General features: G+C 44.7%; 1 protein-coding gene across 1 annotated transcript in view; it reads left to right on the top strand.

The window, feature by feature from the left end:
• Window positions 1-302: 302 nt before the first annotated feature.
• Window positions 303-17,837, top strand: part of LOC311122253 (ATP-binding cassette sub-family B member 6-like) — a 36,935-nt gene continuing 19,400 nt past the window's right edge. The window contains exons 1-9 of the mRNA XM_084196645.1: window positions 303-485; window positions 1,775-2,311; window positions 4,367-4,510; window positions 7,317-7,506; window positions 7,785-7,877; window positions 9,449-9,641; window positions 16,861-16,982; window positions 17,227-17,336; window positions 17,583-17,648. Of these exons, the coding sequence (XP_084052771.1) occupies window positions 1,787-2,311; window positions 4,367-4,510; window positions 7,317-7,506; window positions 7,785-7,877; window positions 9,449-9,641; window positions 16,861-16,982; window positions 17,227-17,336; window positions 17,583-17,648 (1,443 nt within the window). The 5' untranslated portion in view covers window positions 303-485; window positions 1,775-1,786. The remainder of the gene's footprint in view (window positions 486-1,774; window positions 2,312-4,366; window positions 4,511-7,316; window positions 7,507-7,784; window positions 7,878-9,448; window positions 9,642-16,860; window positions 16,983-17,226; window positions 17,337-17,582; window positions 17,649-17,837) is intronic.

Raw genomic sequence — 17,837 nt, forward strand, 5'->3', positions numbered from 1 at the left:
CGCCTCAAGCACTGTGATGCAGTGCCTTAGAACGCTGCGCCACTCGGGAGGCCACATGTATTTTCTCATCCATTTTAATCTTCTGTAGCTAAGATTTTGGTATACTGACTGACTGTATGATGAGACCCAGCGTTCAGATGGCATTTTGGTGTGAGGTATGATGTCTTTGTATATACTGTCATCTACTGGCCATATATGAGATTGCATAACATTAGTTTTGAACATGCGTGTGAGACATGGGTGCGCTAGGACCCGGTTCAGGCAGTATTGTTTTGTAAGAAAGTGTCGATTGCCGAGTCATGGATTACTTCGCTACATGCATGCCGCAAGAAGAATAAGGACAATTTACAAGTTGATACAACAAGATGAGCATTATTGTTATTTTTGGAGGCATCGACTTCTAATATCTCTTCGCGTAAAACGGTTTATTTGTTGGGTGCTTCAATTCACTAAATCGCTTTCCAGCACCAGTTTGTCCTGAGAAGGTGAGTGTTGTAATGACAGCAACAGATCTTAGCTAGCTATCTTGATAGGTCAGATAGATTACTCCACAAATGGTAGCTAGAGAAAAACTTTACTGCTAAGGTTAGCATGACGCTCAGTCGTCGTCGTTGCCACGTTGTTTAAATAGGCTCTGTCTGTCAAAGAGTGGGCCACCAATAAACACATAGTCTAAACAATTCCACTGGGGCAAATGCGTCTTGATTCCTATGATAATATTTGTAGTGCTCATGAAATTCCATGAGAGCAACAACTTTTTTGTAAAACATCATCTGAATCATTTGTTTACAAAGTTATATATCATATGACAACGAAAACATAAACAATGGAGTAATAACGTTAGCGGTTAATAGTTTTTGGGGAGTTATGATAATAAGGTACAGTTGTTCTTTAATTAAGATCATATACATCCAAATGAATCATTTTATTGGTTGAAATTACAACGTGCAGTCTGACCTCTCTCTGAACTTGTGAGCTTGTGAGGTCTTCGTTCCAACATGCCAAGCTACTCCATGGTACATTAGACATGTGTCGGCATATCACTGTAACCTAATGCTGGTGTGATATTTTTAATGAATATCAGTTGATGAAATGTGATGTGTTTTGGTTGTCTTTAGTGTCTTAAGTGCCTTGACTGAATTATAAGTGGTCCACTGCCCACCCCAGATGACACTATGGGTTGTGGATTCGCCTGACTGGCTGGGGTGCTGTTAGGAGCCATGACTGAAGCACTAACCATATCCTAAAGTTCACAGCCTGATATAGCAGGGCTGGCCTGGATCTCTTAGGCCTATTCAAGTCTGTTGAATGATTATACACTAGGAAGAGATGCTTGTTGTGTTTTGCTTCATAGTACAACACATACACCTCAAGGAGATTCAATAAACTCTTGAGCCTGATACGTAGGGTAGCATGTTTGTCCTGCAAAATAATGAACATGTGTTCATTGTGTTGACTAACTTCACTTTTGATCGCTGCTGGTGTAGTTATGAATGGAAGAAGTTAGACTAGTTGAATGTCATCATGAATAGCAGTTTATAATAGGACACAAATAAGGTCCGGTGCAAATCTGAAAATACTGTGCAGAATGTATTTTTGAAAACTAATTTCATGCAGTCTACTGTATGATTTCCTTTGCCTGTCCTGCCTTTTTAAAATCTCTTAACATCCATGTGGACCAGGATGGTGATCTTGAGCCCTATGTGTAGGCCTAATGTTGTAGTAATATGTCTGTAATAGTGAGTACTCTCTTTCCCCCTCCCTGTCTCCCCAGCTCCCAGCCACCATGGTGGCAGTGCAAAGCTACTGTGAGGCCAGCGCTTCCATCTCCGAAGCCTGGCTGGAGGGCGGCATCTCACCCTGCTTCTACTTCACCCTGGTGCCCACCGTCCTGCTTACCCTCTCCTTCTTCTTCGGCACCTTCCACTGCGTCTGCTACCGCCGCTACGGCACCGAGATGGAGCCCAAGTTCATACCGCGCTCGCGCCTCTATGGCCTCCAACTGGCAGTCTCCCTGCTCCTCCTGCTGCAGTTCCTGGGGGGGCTGGTGTGGAGGGCGACTGGTGGAGGCGGGGTAGGGGAACTCCCTGGCTACGTGGTGCTGTACGGCTGCCTGTCCATGCTGGGCTGGGTCTGGGCCGTGGCCCTGCTAAGGCTGGAGAGGAGGAGGGTTCTGGTGAGGGACCGGACGCGGGGTCACAGCACGGTGCTGCTGCTCTTCTGGGCTGTGGCATTTTCGGCGGAGAACCTGGCCTTCGTCTCCTGGGCAAGCCCTTACTGGTGGTGGGGCCTGGAGAACACACAGCAGCAAGTGAGATAGGACCAGGGGTATTGTTGAGGAGGGTGTAACATTGTAGAATGTCCCCAATAGAGCTGACGTGATTCCTCACTCTACATATCACTCAAATAGACACGTCTGTTCTACATAATGTATTTCTATCTGAATGTTCCACAACCTTGCCTATTGAACGTGGCACTGGGGTCTGTTCAGGAGTGTGTAGCGTTAGAGGACCGTCAGATAAAAATGTATTGGTGTAGAATAAACATGTTTAACTGTCAGGTTAAGTTGGAAATGGTGCTAGATCTGTTCCTTGCGTTTCTATCTGCATCACTTCAAACGTTTCACCTCTTTGAATGAACCCCCACAGCTCAAACTTAAGTGAGGAAGAAGTGCCATCCCACTCCCTAGTTTCATTGCGGTTCTTTCACCAAGCCTATTTGTCCCATTTACACAGATACAGTATCACACCCTATGAGTAGACTGACTTACTTTTAAGAAAGCCCACTACTACACTTGTGTAATGGAGTGTGGAAACGCAATGTTAAGTTTAATGCTAATAGCCAGTAACATTATATGTCAACGTTTTAACAACCTCAGTCTACTCATAGGGTGTGATACTGTATCTGTGTAAATTGGACACATAGGCTAGGTTTAATGTTTCTTATCAACCCTAAGTACCTACTTAATAACCTCTAAATCCCATTTTGTCATGACTGTTGTGATTGTAAAAAAAAAAAAAAAAAATCTATTACAAAGCAGTTTCTCACAAGAAGACTGCTAAAATAGAAACTGCCATTCCAACCATGACACAGCAGTGGAAGGGGGAGGAGCCATGATCATTAGTCAGCTTTGAGTAACTCTAGAAGTGCTGAGTCATTGCCCCATCTTGCCGTCTACATCCCTCTCCCTCTGGCCACGCCCCCAAATATACATTTTGTAACTAATCAGATCACGCCTTTTCTTAGCCCCTCCCAGTGGCTGTCATTGGTCGTCCCACTCAGCATGACTTTAGGTTGTACAAGTCTTGAGGTATGGCTGTTTAGTATGTCTCCCAGTTGTATTCAACTAATGCGTTCTGAATGCATCTTCATTAGCTTTTTACCAAGCTTTCACCATCTTAGCTCTTCCAATGGGTTGTTATGCCACAAAGTATATGACACAGTCCACTGGTTACTTTGTGTCATAATGTGTACAGTAGTTTACTTTGTACAGTTAGTCTGACTGTAACCACTGACTCACCTCTCCTCCAATCCTGAATGATCCAACAACTCCTGAGTAAATGACTTTTTGAATGATAGCCTCGGCCTCACATTGAAGTTGGGGCAGCAGGTAGACCACCGTTAAAGAGCGTTGGACCAGTAACCGAAAGGTCGCTAGTTTGAATCCCAGAGCAGACTAGGTGAAAAATCTGTCAATGTGCCCTTGAGCAAGGCACTTAACCATGTAAATCACTCTGGATAAGAGTGTCTGCTAAATTACTCAAATGTAAATGTAAGACAAATGTTATGTGTTGAATGAAGTATTGAAATATGGTTTTTCTGTGTTTTATGCAGTTATGCTTGTCAGTCAGCAGGAATACTACACTCAAAAAATAAAAATTTTGACTGCTGACATGCACCATTTGGGATTGTGATGGGATTGTATTAAGAGTCCCATTGGAATTGAATTAACAGTGGACAACATACTAAAATATAGTTTATGAGTGTAGTATTCCTTTAAAGAGTCAATCTGCAATTGCTACATCCATTTTTGGACTAATGATATATACCCATTGATTCTTGAAGATTATAACTTATAAATACCTCGAGCTTAGTTCAACTGTCACACCCCATCACAACCAAAATATAAGCTTGTTTTACTTTAATATAAACATTGTAAATGTAAACAAACAGTGTATAGCCTCAAAACATGGTTAAAGCTATAATTTTGATATCATGGATGGTCAGTCCTTGCATCCATAGCTCTGTCTATGTATTTGAGAGTGGTTCCATTTCACCAGGCCATTCCCTCAGCTTTTTACCAAAACTGCAGATTTCCCCTTTAAAGGTTCAGTCATGACTTAGCATTTTTCATTCATTACCTCAGGTGGAATTTTCTCTTTGGTTGATGCGCTACGTCGGCACGGGAACACTCTTCTTCCTGGGCCTGAAGGCTCCGGGTTTACCACGGAGACCGTACATGCTCCTGATCAACGAGGACGAACGTGACGTGGAGGGCAGCACTGGCCAGGTAACCTAGTAAAAAAATAAAATAATATGTAATTTGTCACATGCGCCGCATACAACAGGTGAAATGCTTACTTACAAGCCCTTAACCAACAATGCCGTTTTAAGAAAAAAGAGTTAAGAAAATATTTACTAAATAAACAAAAGTTTATAAAAAGTAACATAATTAAATAACAATAACGAGGCTAAATACAGGGGGTACCAGTACCGAGTCAATGTGTGTGGGTACAGGTTAGTCGAGTAGCTCGTGTAGCTCAGTTGGTAGAGCATGGCGCTTGCAACGCCAGGGTTGTGGGTTCGTTTCCCACGGGGGGCCAGTATGAAAATATGTATGCACTCACTAACTGTAAGTCGCTCTGGATAAGAGCGTCTGCTAAATGACTAAAATGTAAATGTAATTGAGGTAATATGTACATGTAGGTAGGGGTAAAGTGACTATTCATAAATAATAAACAGCGAGTAGCCTCAGTGTAAAAATAAATAAATGCAAATAGTCCGGGTAGCCATTTGATTAATTGTTCAGCAGTCTTATGACTTGGGGGTAGAAGCTGTTAAGGAGCCTTTTGGACCTAGACTTAGCGCTCCGGTACCGCTTGCCGTGCGGTAGCAGAGAGAACAGTCTATGACTTGGGTGACTGGAGTTTTTTTTGGGCCTTCTGACACTTGCCTAGTATAGAAGTCCTGGATGGCATGAAGCTTGGCCCCAGTGATGAACTGGACAGTATGCACTACCCTCTGTAGCACTTTACGGTCGGATGCCGAGCAGTTGTCATACCAGGCGGCGATGCAACCAGTCAGGATGCTCTCAATGGTGCAGCTGTAGAAATGTTTAAGATTCTGGGGACCAATGCCAAATCTTTTCAGTCTCCTGAGGGGGAATAGGCATTGTCATGCACTCTTCACGACTGTCTTGGTCTGTTTGGACCATGATAGTTTGTTGGTGATGTGGACACCAAGGAACTTGAAGCTCTCGACCCGCTCCACCACAGCCCTGTCGATGTGAATGGGGGCGTGTTTGGCCCTCCTTTTCCTGTAGTCCACGATCAGCTCCTTTGTCTTGCTCACGTTGAGGGAGAGGTTGTTGTCCTGGCACCACACTGCCAGGTCTCTGACCTCCTCCCTATAGGCTGTCTCATCGTTGTCGGTGATCAGGCCTACCACCATTGTGTCGTCAGAAAACGTAATGATGGTGTTGGAGTCGTGCTTGGCCACGCAATCGTGGGTGAACAGGGAGTACAGGAGGGGACTAAGAATGCACCCCTGAGGGGACCCGTGTTGAGGATCAGCGTGGCAGATGTGTTGTTGCCTACCCTTACCACCTGGGGGAAACCCATCAGGAAGTCCAGGATCCAGTTGCAGAGGGAGGTGTTTTGTCCCAGGGTCCTTAGCTTAGTGATGAGCTTTGTGGGCACTATGGTGTTGAACACTGAGCTGTAGTCAATTAACAGCATTCTCACATAGGTGTTCCTTTTGTCCAGGTGGGAAAGTGTGGAGTGCAATTGAGATTGCATCATCTGTGAATCTGTTGGGGCGGTATGCGAATTGGAGTGGGTCTAGGGTTTCTGGGATGATGGTGTTGATGTGAGCCATGACCAGCCTTTCAAAGCACTTCATGGCTACCGACGTGGGTGCTACTGGGCGGTAATCATTTAGGCAGGTTACCTTGAAGTTCTTGGGCACAGGGACTATGGTGATCTGCTTGAAACATGTAGGTATTACAGACTCGGTCAGGGAGAGGTTGAAAATGTCTGTGAAGACACTTGCCAGTTGGTCCGCGCATGCTCTGAGTACACATCCTGGTAATCTGTCTGGCCCCACGGCCTTGTGAATGTTGACCTGTTTAAAGGTCTTGCTCACATCGGCTACGGAGAGCGTGATCTCACAGTCATTCGGAACAGCTGGTGCTCTCATGCCTGCTTCAGTGTTGCTTGCCTCGAAGCGAGCATAAAAGGCATTTAGCCTGTCTGTTAGGCTCTCGTCACTGGGCAGCTCGCGGCTGGGTTTCCCTTTTGTAGTCCGTAATAGTTTGTAAGCTCTGCCACATCCGACGAGCATCAGAGCTGGTAAGGTAGGATTCAATCTTAGTCCTGTATTGACGCTTTGCCTGTTTGATGGTTTGTCTGAGGGCATAGCAGGATTTCTTATAAGCGTCCGGATTAGTGTCCCGCTCCTTGAAAGCGGCAACTCCATGGCTTCTGGTTGGGATATGTACGTACGGTCACTGTGGGGACGACATCATCGATGCACTTATTGATGAAGCCAGTGACGGAGGTGATATACTCCTCAATGCCATTGGATGAATCCCGGAACATATTCCAGTCTGTGCTAGCAAAACAGTCCTGTAGCTTAGCATCCGCGCCATCTGACCACTTCCGTATTGAGCGAGTCACTGGTACTTCCTGCTTTAGTTTTTGCTTGTAAGCAGGAATCAGGAGGATAGAATTATGGTCAGATTTGCCAAATTGAGGGAGAGCTTTGTACGCGTCTCTGTGTGTGAAATAAAGGTGGTCTAGAGTTTTTTCCCCTCTGGTTGCACATGTGACATGCTGGTAAAACCAATTTAAGTTTGCCTGCATTAAAGTCCCCGGCCACAACCTTTTTTGTTGTTGTTTATGTGTGTACAATATCCAATATATATCTTGTATAAATAAGAATGTGTCCCTTTTCAGTGTGATTGGGTGTGTAACGTACAGTAGTTTGTAATGAGTCTATACTGTCTGTCTATATTTATTAAGTTCACGACATACCTCTACAGTAGGTCTGCATATGTATGCCCATAATAACCCCTAATATCTCTATCTGTACCCCAGCCTCTGTTGGATGGGGCAGAGGAATCCCAGTCTACCTGGCAGGACTTTAGGCAGAAGGTGCGTCTGCTGGTGCCCTACATGTGGCCCAAAGGCAGCATGCTGTTACAGGGCCTGGTGCTCCTCTGCCTGTGCCTGCTGGGTCTGGAGAGGGTCATCAATGTCTTTGTGCCCATCTACTACAAGAACATCGGTGAGAGAGCATCCCTTGTTTCACAACATCTCCCCTAGATCCAGCTTTTATCTGGATGCCTTTTTAAATTCCTACTTGTTGCTGTCATAGCCTTATTGGTTGCGTTGCAGGTTGTCTTTATTGGTGCTGCGCTGCACATTCTCAGAAGTTTTTTAGGATATCATTGTGGCTGACATCTGATAACCTGCCCAGCAAAACTGTAGAAAAGATGACCTGGGACTGTCAACCCTTTTCAAAACCTCTCTCTCTCTCTCTCTCTCTCTCTCACACACTCACAGTGAATGAGCTGACTGATGGAAGCAGCTGGACGACCTTGGCCACCACTGTGTGTGTCTACGTCTTGCTCAAGTTCCTGCAAGGTGGAGGGGCAGGTGAGTGCAGGGTTCTAAAGTGCGACCAATTTTGTCAATAATATTTTGCTGTGCGACTAGGAGTTTTATTTTGGTTGTAATGATAAGGCTTCGCCGTACCGTTGTTTCCGAGTGCCCTAGTGAAACAAGCGAGTGGAGATTCGTTAGCGTCATCGTTGCACCATTTCTACAGCGAAAGCTGCTTGCTTCCAGCCCAACCAGGTCAAAAGATCTGACCCATATTACTGGCGCAACATTTTTATCTTCCTATAGTGAAAAGCTGGGACGACATTTTACATTCATAAACCATGTTGTGGGTTGTTCTAAAACTACTCGCGCGTTAACCATTTGTTGACACTTTGTTCAGTCATGTTACTGCATTGGCTAGCTAGCTAACAACCTGGTAACTTGACCAGTATATCCAAACATTTGGGGGCACAGAAAGAAAGGAAAAGGGACAGCTTCTTCAGGAGATCAATGAACATAGCAATGAATGAATGACAGATATCTTGCATTTCATCATCACAAACCTGACCTTTTAAAGAGAGAGTGTAAAATGTTTTATCTAATGCATCTCAAACAATATGGTGTATTTGCAGACCGCAATTTGGGGCGTTTCCTGATGTGGTCATTCCTTGATATCAGGAAACGTCCATTGGTGCCTGCCATTGGTCAATTCTGGTGTTACGAGACGGATGGTTTCTCGACAAATATGATTTGTTTACATAGCAGGTTAGGATCATTAACGTGGCAGGTTAGGATCATTAAACTTGGCAGGTTAGGATCATTAACGTGGCAGGTTAGGATCAGTAACGTGGCAGGTTAGGATTATTAACGTGTCAGGTGAATTAGTGTGGCAGGTTAGGAGAATGAGGTTAAAGTTAGGAAAAGGGTTAGGCTTAGCTACAATGCTACAGTTGTCAACAACTGTTGTCCCGACGCGAAAGAAATGGCCACGGACCAATGGTGAGCATCGTGATATCAAGAAACGCCTATATCAGAAAACGCCCCTAATTGCGGTCTGCAATTACACCCTTCTCTCTCAATAGGAAAATAGTGCTTTTACACAATGTAGAAACCTAATATTCCACAGATGACTTTGTAATTTCAATGACAGGTATTTGTATCAACGTTTTAGCTTTTATAATAAACTAATGTATTTACAGTGTTACATGTTAGTTTATAGGGCACAACATGTGCTTCGAAAGTAGCTATAATTCATATAGGCCCAATATAGGCTGTATATTAATCAATTTTTAAAAAATCGTATTTTCTGGTGCTCCTAAATTTCATGTGGTGCTCCTAACTTTTTTAAGTTGGGAACACCAGTGCTACCAATTTAAAAAAATATAAATAATTTAGAGCCCTGGGTGAGTGGGAATTTCACCTCCATATTGTCTTTCTCTGCTACACCCATTCCTTGGACTCCTTGAGTACTGTTATTTTAATTATCTCTCTTGTTCCCTCGCTCTCTATATCTCCGCTCCCCTTTCTCCTTCCCCCCTCTCTCTACTCTCCCCAACCCCACTCTTACCCTCCCCCCTTCTCCCTCTCTCTCTTCTTCTCTTTCCTGTACCTTACTCTCTCTCTAGGTGCGTCCGGCTTCGTCAGTAACCTGCGGTCCTTCCTGTGGATCCGCGTGCAGCAGTACACCAATCGGGTGGTGCAGGTGCGTCTGTTCGGCCACCTGCACTCATTGTCGCTGCGCTGGCACCTGGGCCGGCGCACCGGGGACGTCCTGCGTAGCATCGACCGCGGCACCTCCTCCATCAATAGCCTGCTCAGGTGGGTCTCCTAATAATAAATTGTGCGTTTGTGTGTGTGTTGATTGAAGTTATATAGCGTTTTTCCAGATGCTCAAAGCGCTTTACGTCTACCTGCGGTAGATTACTAATGATTACTTTCAGACACTGGTCGAATATGTCAAATACTTGAAATTGTCTGAGGTGCGCTTTAAATTTGCTTTGCACTTTCGGGATTATTCCATTTATTTAATATGCTCCATTGTACCAGACTAACTGTATCAAGTGCAGCTCAAGTGTTTAAAAGTATTTGATATCAGTGTTTCTCCTAGGATTCTTTTCAGCAGCTGTGGCAAAATTAAGGTCGGTTTGGGGGGGGTGATGGCGTGGCCAGTGGCCTTCCTCTTGGCCGCAGATATTCTTTTTGGTTAGTTTTAAAGATAATTTCCTGCAATTTCAAAAAAAAAAAATGTGTTCTCATGCTATCTGAGTGACTCAAACATTATAACAACATCAATGGGAGCCCAATGTCATGACATTTTTAAAATGTTTTATTCTCACTGACTGTCTAGTTTTCATTCTGGTGGTTGTTAGTTCTCAAAGATTGTTTACAAATATACACTGAGTGTACAAAACATTAACATGATTAGTTGCAACACCCCCTTTTGCCCTCAGAATAGCATCAATTCGTCGGGGCATGGACTCTACAAGGGGTCGAAAGCGTTCCACAGGGATGCAGGCTCATGTTGATTCCAATGCTTCCCACAGTTGTGTCTAGTTGGCTGGATGTCCTTTGGGTGGTGGACCATTCTTGATACACACAGGAAACTGTTGGGCGTGAAAAACCCAGCAGCTTTACAGTTCTTACAGTGCCACTGCATCATGTTATGGGCATGCTTGTAATCGGCAAGGACTAGAGACTTTTTTAGGATACAAAGAAATGGAATGGAGCTAAGCACAGGCAAAATCCTAGAGGAAAACCTGGTTCTTTCTGCTTTCCACCAGACACTCAACCTACAACACAAAGCCAAAATCTGAACTGGAGTTGCTTACCAAGAAGACAATGAATGTTCCTGAGTGGCCTAGTTATAGGTTTTGTCATAAATCGTCTTGAAGAATTTTAAAAGAATAATGCGCAAATATTGTACAATCCAGGTGAACAAAGCTCTTAGAGACTTACCCAGAAAGACTCACTGCTGTAATCGCTGCCACAGGTGATTCTAACATGTACATGTATTGACTCAGGGTGTGAATAGTTATGTAAATAAGATTTCTGTATTTAATTTTCTATAAATTAGCAAATATTTTATTTATGTTACTTTGTCATTATGGGGTATTGTGTGTGTGTGTGTAGATGGATGAGGACAAAAAATATATTTAATCAATTTTGAATTCAGGCTGTAACACATAAAAATGTGGAATAAGTCAATCAATCAAATGTATTTATAAAGCACTTTTTACATCAGCAGATGTCACAAAGTGCTATACAGAAACCCAGCCTAAAACCCCAAGCAGCAAGCAATGCAGATGTAGAAGCACGGTGGCTAGGAAAACTCCCTAGAAAGGCAGGAACCTTTTTTTTTTTTTTTTTTTTTTTACCTTTATTTAACCAGTTAAGCCAACTTACAACTGCGACCTGGCCAAGATAAAGCAAAGCAGTGCGATAAAAACAACAACACATAGTTACATATGGGGTAAAACAAACAAAGTCAAAAATACAACAGAAAATATATATACAGTGTGTGCAAATGTAGCAAGTTATGGAGGTAAGGCAATAAATAGGCCATAGTGCAAAATAATTACAATTAGTATTAACACTGGAATGATAGATGTGCAAAAGATGATGTGCAAATAGAGATACTGGGGTGCAAATTAGCAAAATAAATAACAATATGGGGATGAGGTAGTTGTGTGGGCTAATTTCAGATGGGCTGTGTACAGGTGCAGTGATCGGTAAGGTGCTCTGACAACTGATGCTTAAAGTTAGTGAGGGAGATCAGAGTCTCCAGCTTCAGAGATTTTTGCTGTTCGTTCCAGTCATTGGCAGCAGAGAACTGGAAGGAATGGCAGTCAAAGGAGGTGTTGGCTTTGGGGATGACCAGTGAGATATACCTGCTGGAGCGCATACTACGGGTGGGTGTTGCTATGGTGACCAATGAGCTAAGATAAGGCGGGGATTTGCCTAGTAGTGATTTATAGATGGCCTGGAGCCAGTGGGTTTGCCGACGAATATGTAGTGAGGACCAGCCAACAAGAGCGTACAGGTCACATTGGTGGGTAGTATATGGGGCTTTGGTGAGGTGACAACACGGATGGCACTGTGATAGACTTCATCCAATTTGCTGCGTAGAGTGTTGGAAGCTATTTTGTAAATGACATCGCCGAAGTCAAGGATCGGTAGGATAGTCAGTTTTACGAGGGCATGTTTGGCAGCAGAGGTTTGGTTGCAGCGGAGGGTGCAGAGCTGGTGACCGGGGTAGTGGTAGCCAGGTGGAAAGCATGGCCAGCCGTAGCAAAATGCTTGTTGAAATTCTTGATTATTGTAGATTTATCAGTGGTGATAGTGTTTCCTAGCCTCAGTGCAGTGGGCAGCTGGGAGGAGGTGCCCAAACTTTTTGGAGTTAGTGCAACAGGATGCACATTTCTGTTTGAAAAAGATAGCCTTTGCTTTCCTAACTGCTTATGTATATTGGTTCCTAACTTCCCTGAAAAGTTGCATATCGCGGGGGCTATTCGATGCTAATGCCGTGCGCCACAGGATGTTTTTGTGCTGGTCAAGGGCAGTCAAGTCGGAGGAGAACCAGGGGCTATATCTGTTCTTAGTTCTGAATTTTTTGAATGGGGCATGCTTATTTAAGATGGAGAGGAAAGCACTTTTAAAGAACAACCAGGCATCCTCTACTGACGGAATGAGATTGATATCCATCCAGGATACCTGGGCCAGGTCAATTAGGAGGGTCTGCTCGCTAAAGTGTTTTAGGGAGCGTTTGACAGTGATGAGGGGTGGTCGTTTGACCGCGGACCTGTTACAGACGCAGGCAATAAGGCAGTGATCACTTAGATCCTGGTTGAAGACAACGGAGGTGTATTTAGAGGGTAAGTTAGTCAGGATGATATCTATAAGGGTGCCCATGTTTACGGATTTAGGGTTGTACCTGGTAGGTTCCTTGATAATTTGTGTGTGATTGAGGGCATCTAGTTTGGATTGTAGGATGGCCGGTGTATTAAGCATATCCCAGTTTAGGTCACCAAGCAGTACGAACTCTGAGGATAGATGGGGGGCAATCAATTCACATATGGTGTCCAGGGCACAGCTGGGGGCTGAGGGGGGGCTGTAGCAAGCGGCAACAGTGAGAGACTTATTTCTGGAAAGGTGGATTTTTAGAAGTAGAAGCTCAAACTCTTTGGGCACAGACCTGGATAGTATGATAGAGCTCTGCAGGCGATCTCTACAGTAGATTGCAACTCCACCCCCTTTGGCAGTTCTATCTAGACGGAAAATGTTGGACATGGGGATGGGCATTTCTGAATTCTTGGTGGCCTTCCTAAGCCAGGATTCAGACACTGCTAGAACATCAGGGTTGGCGGAGTGTGCTAACGCAGTGAATAACTCAAACTTAGGGAGGAGGCTTCTGATGTTAACATGCAAAAATCCAATGCTTTTACGGTTACAGAAGTCAACAAATGATAGCTCCTGGGGAGTAGGAGTGATACTGGGGGCTGCAGGGCCTGGGTTAACCTCTACATCACAAGAGGAACAGAGGAGGACTAGAATAAGTATACGGCTAAAGGCTTTAAGAACTGGTCTTCTAGTGCGTTGGGTACAGAGAATAAAGGGGGCAGATTTCCGGGCGTTGTAGAATAGATTCAGGGCATTATGTACAGACAAGGATATGGAAGGATATGAGTACAGTGGAGGTAAACCTAAGCGTTGGGTAACAATGAAAGAGATAGCATCACTGGAGGCACCGATTGAGCCGGTTTCCGTGTGTATGGGGGGTGGAACAAAGGAACTATTTGAGGCAGTTTGAGAGGGACATGGGACTCTACAGTGAAATTGTATAATAAGAACTAACTGGAACAGCAATAGGCAAGGCATATTGACATGGGAAAGAGGCATAAAGCAATCACAGGTGTTATTCGAGAGAGCTAAGACAACAACTGGTAATGGCGATGAAAGTTTGGGCTGAGGCTAAACAGATAAATAGGACAGGGTACCGTGTAAAGGAACAGTCCAGCAGGCATCAGCTGTGCAGCTGAGTGATCATAAGGTCCAGTGAACAGCAATATGTGAGTCCGAGAGCAGTTCGAATTGGTGCTACAGCACAGGCTAGCAGGAAGCACGGCTGTTGTTTGTGTGTGCTAGCGGGCCGGGGCTAGCAGATGGATCGTCGTGGTCGTCACAACGGGAAGCCTGTTGAAACCACAGACGATTACGTCGGCAGACCAGTCGTGATGGATTGGCGGGGCTCCGTGTCGACTCTAGGAGGTCCCGTCCGGTTGACAGAGAGGTAGATAGCCGGGAGATGGGCCTGACTCAAGGCTAGCTCAAGTCTGATTAGCCAACAACAACATCCATTTGGTTGCAGCTAGCTAGTTGCGATGATCCTGTGTTAAAGGTCCAGTGATTCCGACAGAAAAACCAATATGTTCTGGGTCGATAACGCACTGTGCAGACAGTGCAGACTGGCCGATAATAGTCCAGGCTAGAGCTGGCTGGTAGGTAGTGCAGGCCACGGACAATGATGAAAAACCGCTAACGGTGGCTAATAGCAAGTAGCTAGTTAGCTGGCTACTCCCGTCCGGTAGACAGAGAGGTAGATAGCCGGGATATGGGCCTGGCTCGAGGCTAACTGGTGCTTGCTTCGGGGGCAGTGGTGATTAGCCAACAGCAACATCCATTCGGTTGCGGCTAGCTAGTTGCGATCCGGTGTTAATGTCCAGTGATTCAGTTATTCCATTCTGGGTGAATACCGCTAACGGTGGCTAATAGCAAGTAGCTAGTTAGCTGGCTAGCTAGTTTCAACTGGAGATTCTAGATAAAAGTTAAGTCAATAATAGAATCCGTTCCACATTGAGTGAGGCGGGTTGCAGGAAGGTATATTTAGTAGAAGGATGAAAAGTGTGATGGGGAAATACGTACGAAAACCTAAGAAGAAACCTAGAGAGGAACCAGGCTCTGAGGGGTGGCCACTCCTCTTCTGGCTGTGCCGGGTGGAGATTATAAGAGTACATGGCCGTTTAAGGCCAGATTGTTCTTCAAGATGATCAAACGTTCATAGATGACCAGCAGGGTCAAATAATAATCACAGTGGTTGTAGAGGGTGCAACAGTCAGTACCTCAGGAGTAAATGTCAGTTGGCTTTTCATAGCCGAGCATTCAGAGGTCGAGACAGCAGATGTGGTAGAGAGAGTCGAAAACAGCAGGTCCGGGACAAGGTAGCACGTCCGTTGAATAAATCAGGGTTCCCTAGCCGCAGGCAGAACAGTTGAAACTGGAGCAGCAGCACGATCAGGTGGACTGGGGACATCCAGGAGACATCAGGCCAGGTAGTCCTGATCCTAGGGCTCAGGTCCTCCGGGAGGGAGAGCGAGAGAATTAGAGGGAGCATACTTAAATTCACACAGGACACCAGATAAGACAGGAGAATTACACCAGATATAACAGACTGACCCTAGCCCCCCGGCACATAGACTATTGCAGCATAGATACTGGAGACTGAGACGGGTGCGTCAGGGGACACTGTGGCCCCGTCCGACGATACCCCCGGACAGGGCCAACCAGGCAGGATATAACCCCACCCACTTTGCCAAAGCACAGACCCCACACCACTAGAGGGATATCAACAGACCACCAACTTACTACCCTGAGACAAAGCTGAGTATAGCCCACGAAGATCTCTTCCACCGCCCAAGGGGGCGCAAAACCGGACAGGAAGATCACGTCTGTGACTCAACCCACTCAAGTGACGCACCCCTCCTAGGGACAGCATGGAAGAGCACTAGTAAGCCAGTGACTCAGCCCCCGTAATAGGGTCAGAGGCAGAGAATCCCAGTGGAGAGAGGGGAGCCGGCCAGGCAGAGACAGCAAGGGCGGTTCGTCACTCCAGTGCCTTGCCGTTCACCTTTGCACCCCTGGGCCAGACTACACTCAATCATAGGACCTACTGAAGAGATGAATCTTCAGTAAAGACTTAAAGGTCGAGACCGAGTCTGCGTCTCTCACATGGATAGGCAGACCATTCCATAAAAATTTAGATCTATAGGAGAAAGCCCTGCCTCCAGCTGTTTGCTTAGAAATTCTAGGGACAATAAGGAGGCCTGCGTCTTGTGACCGTAGCGTATGTGTAGGTATGTACGGCAGGACCAAATCGGTGAGATAAGTAGGAGCAAGGCCATGTAATGCTTTGTAGGTTAGCAGTACAACCTTGAAATCAGCCCTAGCCTTAACAGGAAGCTAATGTAGAGAGGCTAGCACTAAAGAAATATGATCAAATTTGTAGGTTCTAGTCAGGATTCTAGCAGGTGTGTTTAGCACTAACTGAAGTTTATTTAGTGCTTTATCCGGGTAGCCGGAGAGTAGAGCATTGCAGTAGTCTAATCTAGAAGTGACAAAAGCATGGATTAGCTTTTCTGCATCATTTTTGGACAAAAAGTGTCTGATTTTTGCAATGTTACGAAGATTGAAAAAAGCTGTCCTTGAAATATTCTTGATATGTTCATCAAAAGAGAGAACAGTGTCCAGAGTAACGCTGAGGTCCTTCACAGTTTTATTTGAGACGACTGTACAGCCATCAAGATTAATTGTCAGATCCAACAGCATATCTCTTTGTTTCTTGGGACCTAGAACTAGCATCTCTGTTTTGTCCGAGTTTAAAAGTAAAAGATTTGCCTCCATCCACTTCCTTATGTCTGAAACACAGGCTTCCAGGGTAGGCAATTTTGGGGCTTTACCATGTTTCATCGAAATGTACAGCTGTGTGCTAAATGAATATAGGGGAAACACTGAAAATACATGTTTGATCTAGGTCTGATTATCTTATTCTCAAAGCTTAGATAGACTGCTCCCTCAGGGGTTTACTCAATTGTCGAAAATGTAGTCTACATTCCATTTCTTCCATCACTACCAACCAGTGTAATGTGACCCAACTGCGATCCCCCTGTAGTATGTCTTAGTTTCTTAGTGTCATCCTAACCTCTAGACAGTCAGTAGAGTTTCTGTGTGTGAATTCAGAGGTAAACCCCTCTATTTCTCTCCACAGCTACATCGTATTCAGCATCTTCCCCACCATCGCAGATATCGTTATCTCCATCATCTACTTCATCACCTACTTCAACGCCTGGTTCGGACTCATCGTATTCGTCTGCATGTTCCTCTATCTCAGTGAGTACAAGGCCTCCTTTTCGAGAGCTAATTTAGTTATTTTTATAAAGTAACAATAATCCGATATGTGTGAAATACTTTCAAATGACTTGAGCTGCACCAATAGAATAGTCCCAAAAGTGTAAATTAAAACAACTACAAGCTAATTCAAGCACACCTACTTGAAAGCATTTTACATATGCATTCGACTGAGTTCTGGTAACACCAATGTATTTCATAATGGTCTATCAATATATCTCTTCAGCCCTTACCATCATCATCACGGAATGGAGGACCAAGTACAGGCGAGACATGAACACCCAGGACAACAACACCAAGTCCAAGGCGGTGGACTCCCTGCTCAACTTTGAGACGGTACCGAGACGGTCCCATTGACCTTTAACCTCAATACTTGGATTGTCTTCATTAGGGCACGCAACAGAAAATGTTTAAAAACATTATTCAACGAGAAACTAAAAATGTTTTGTCTGTTTGATGCCTAATGAACACGACCCAGAATCCCCACTTGCCATGGTGGCACATGAAGCTGCCCACAAACATATTGCATTTCTGCAGCTTCAAAGTTGCTTCATGGCTGCGATTGTAATGTTTTTCCAACAGGTGAAGTACTACAACGCAGAGAATTACGAGGTGAACCGTTTTGAGGACGCCATCCTGAAGTATCAGGTAATCTAGACCATAGATGCCAAACGCTGAAAAGTTGAGAATGTAGATCTGTTTAAAGTTACACCAGAGTGCTTGCTTTGGTTATTCAGGTAAATTCAAGTTTCACATTATATTTGTCACATGCACAGTCCCGAGACCCCAGCAAAAATCGGCTTTTCATTTATCTGACTTTCATTTATCTGTCCAGCC

This window comes from Coregonus lavaretus, assembly GCF_964263955.1.
Source record: "Coregonus lavaretus genome assembly, contig: HAP1_SCAFFOLD_1316, whole genome shotgun sequence".
In the NCBI taxonomy this organism is placed as follows: domain Eukaryota; kingdom Metazoa; phylum Chordata; class Actinopteri; order Salmoniformes; family Salmonidae; genus Coregonus; species Coregonus lavaretus.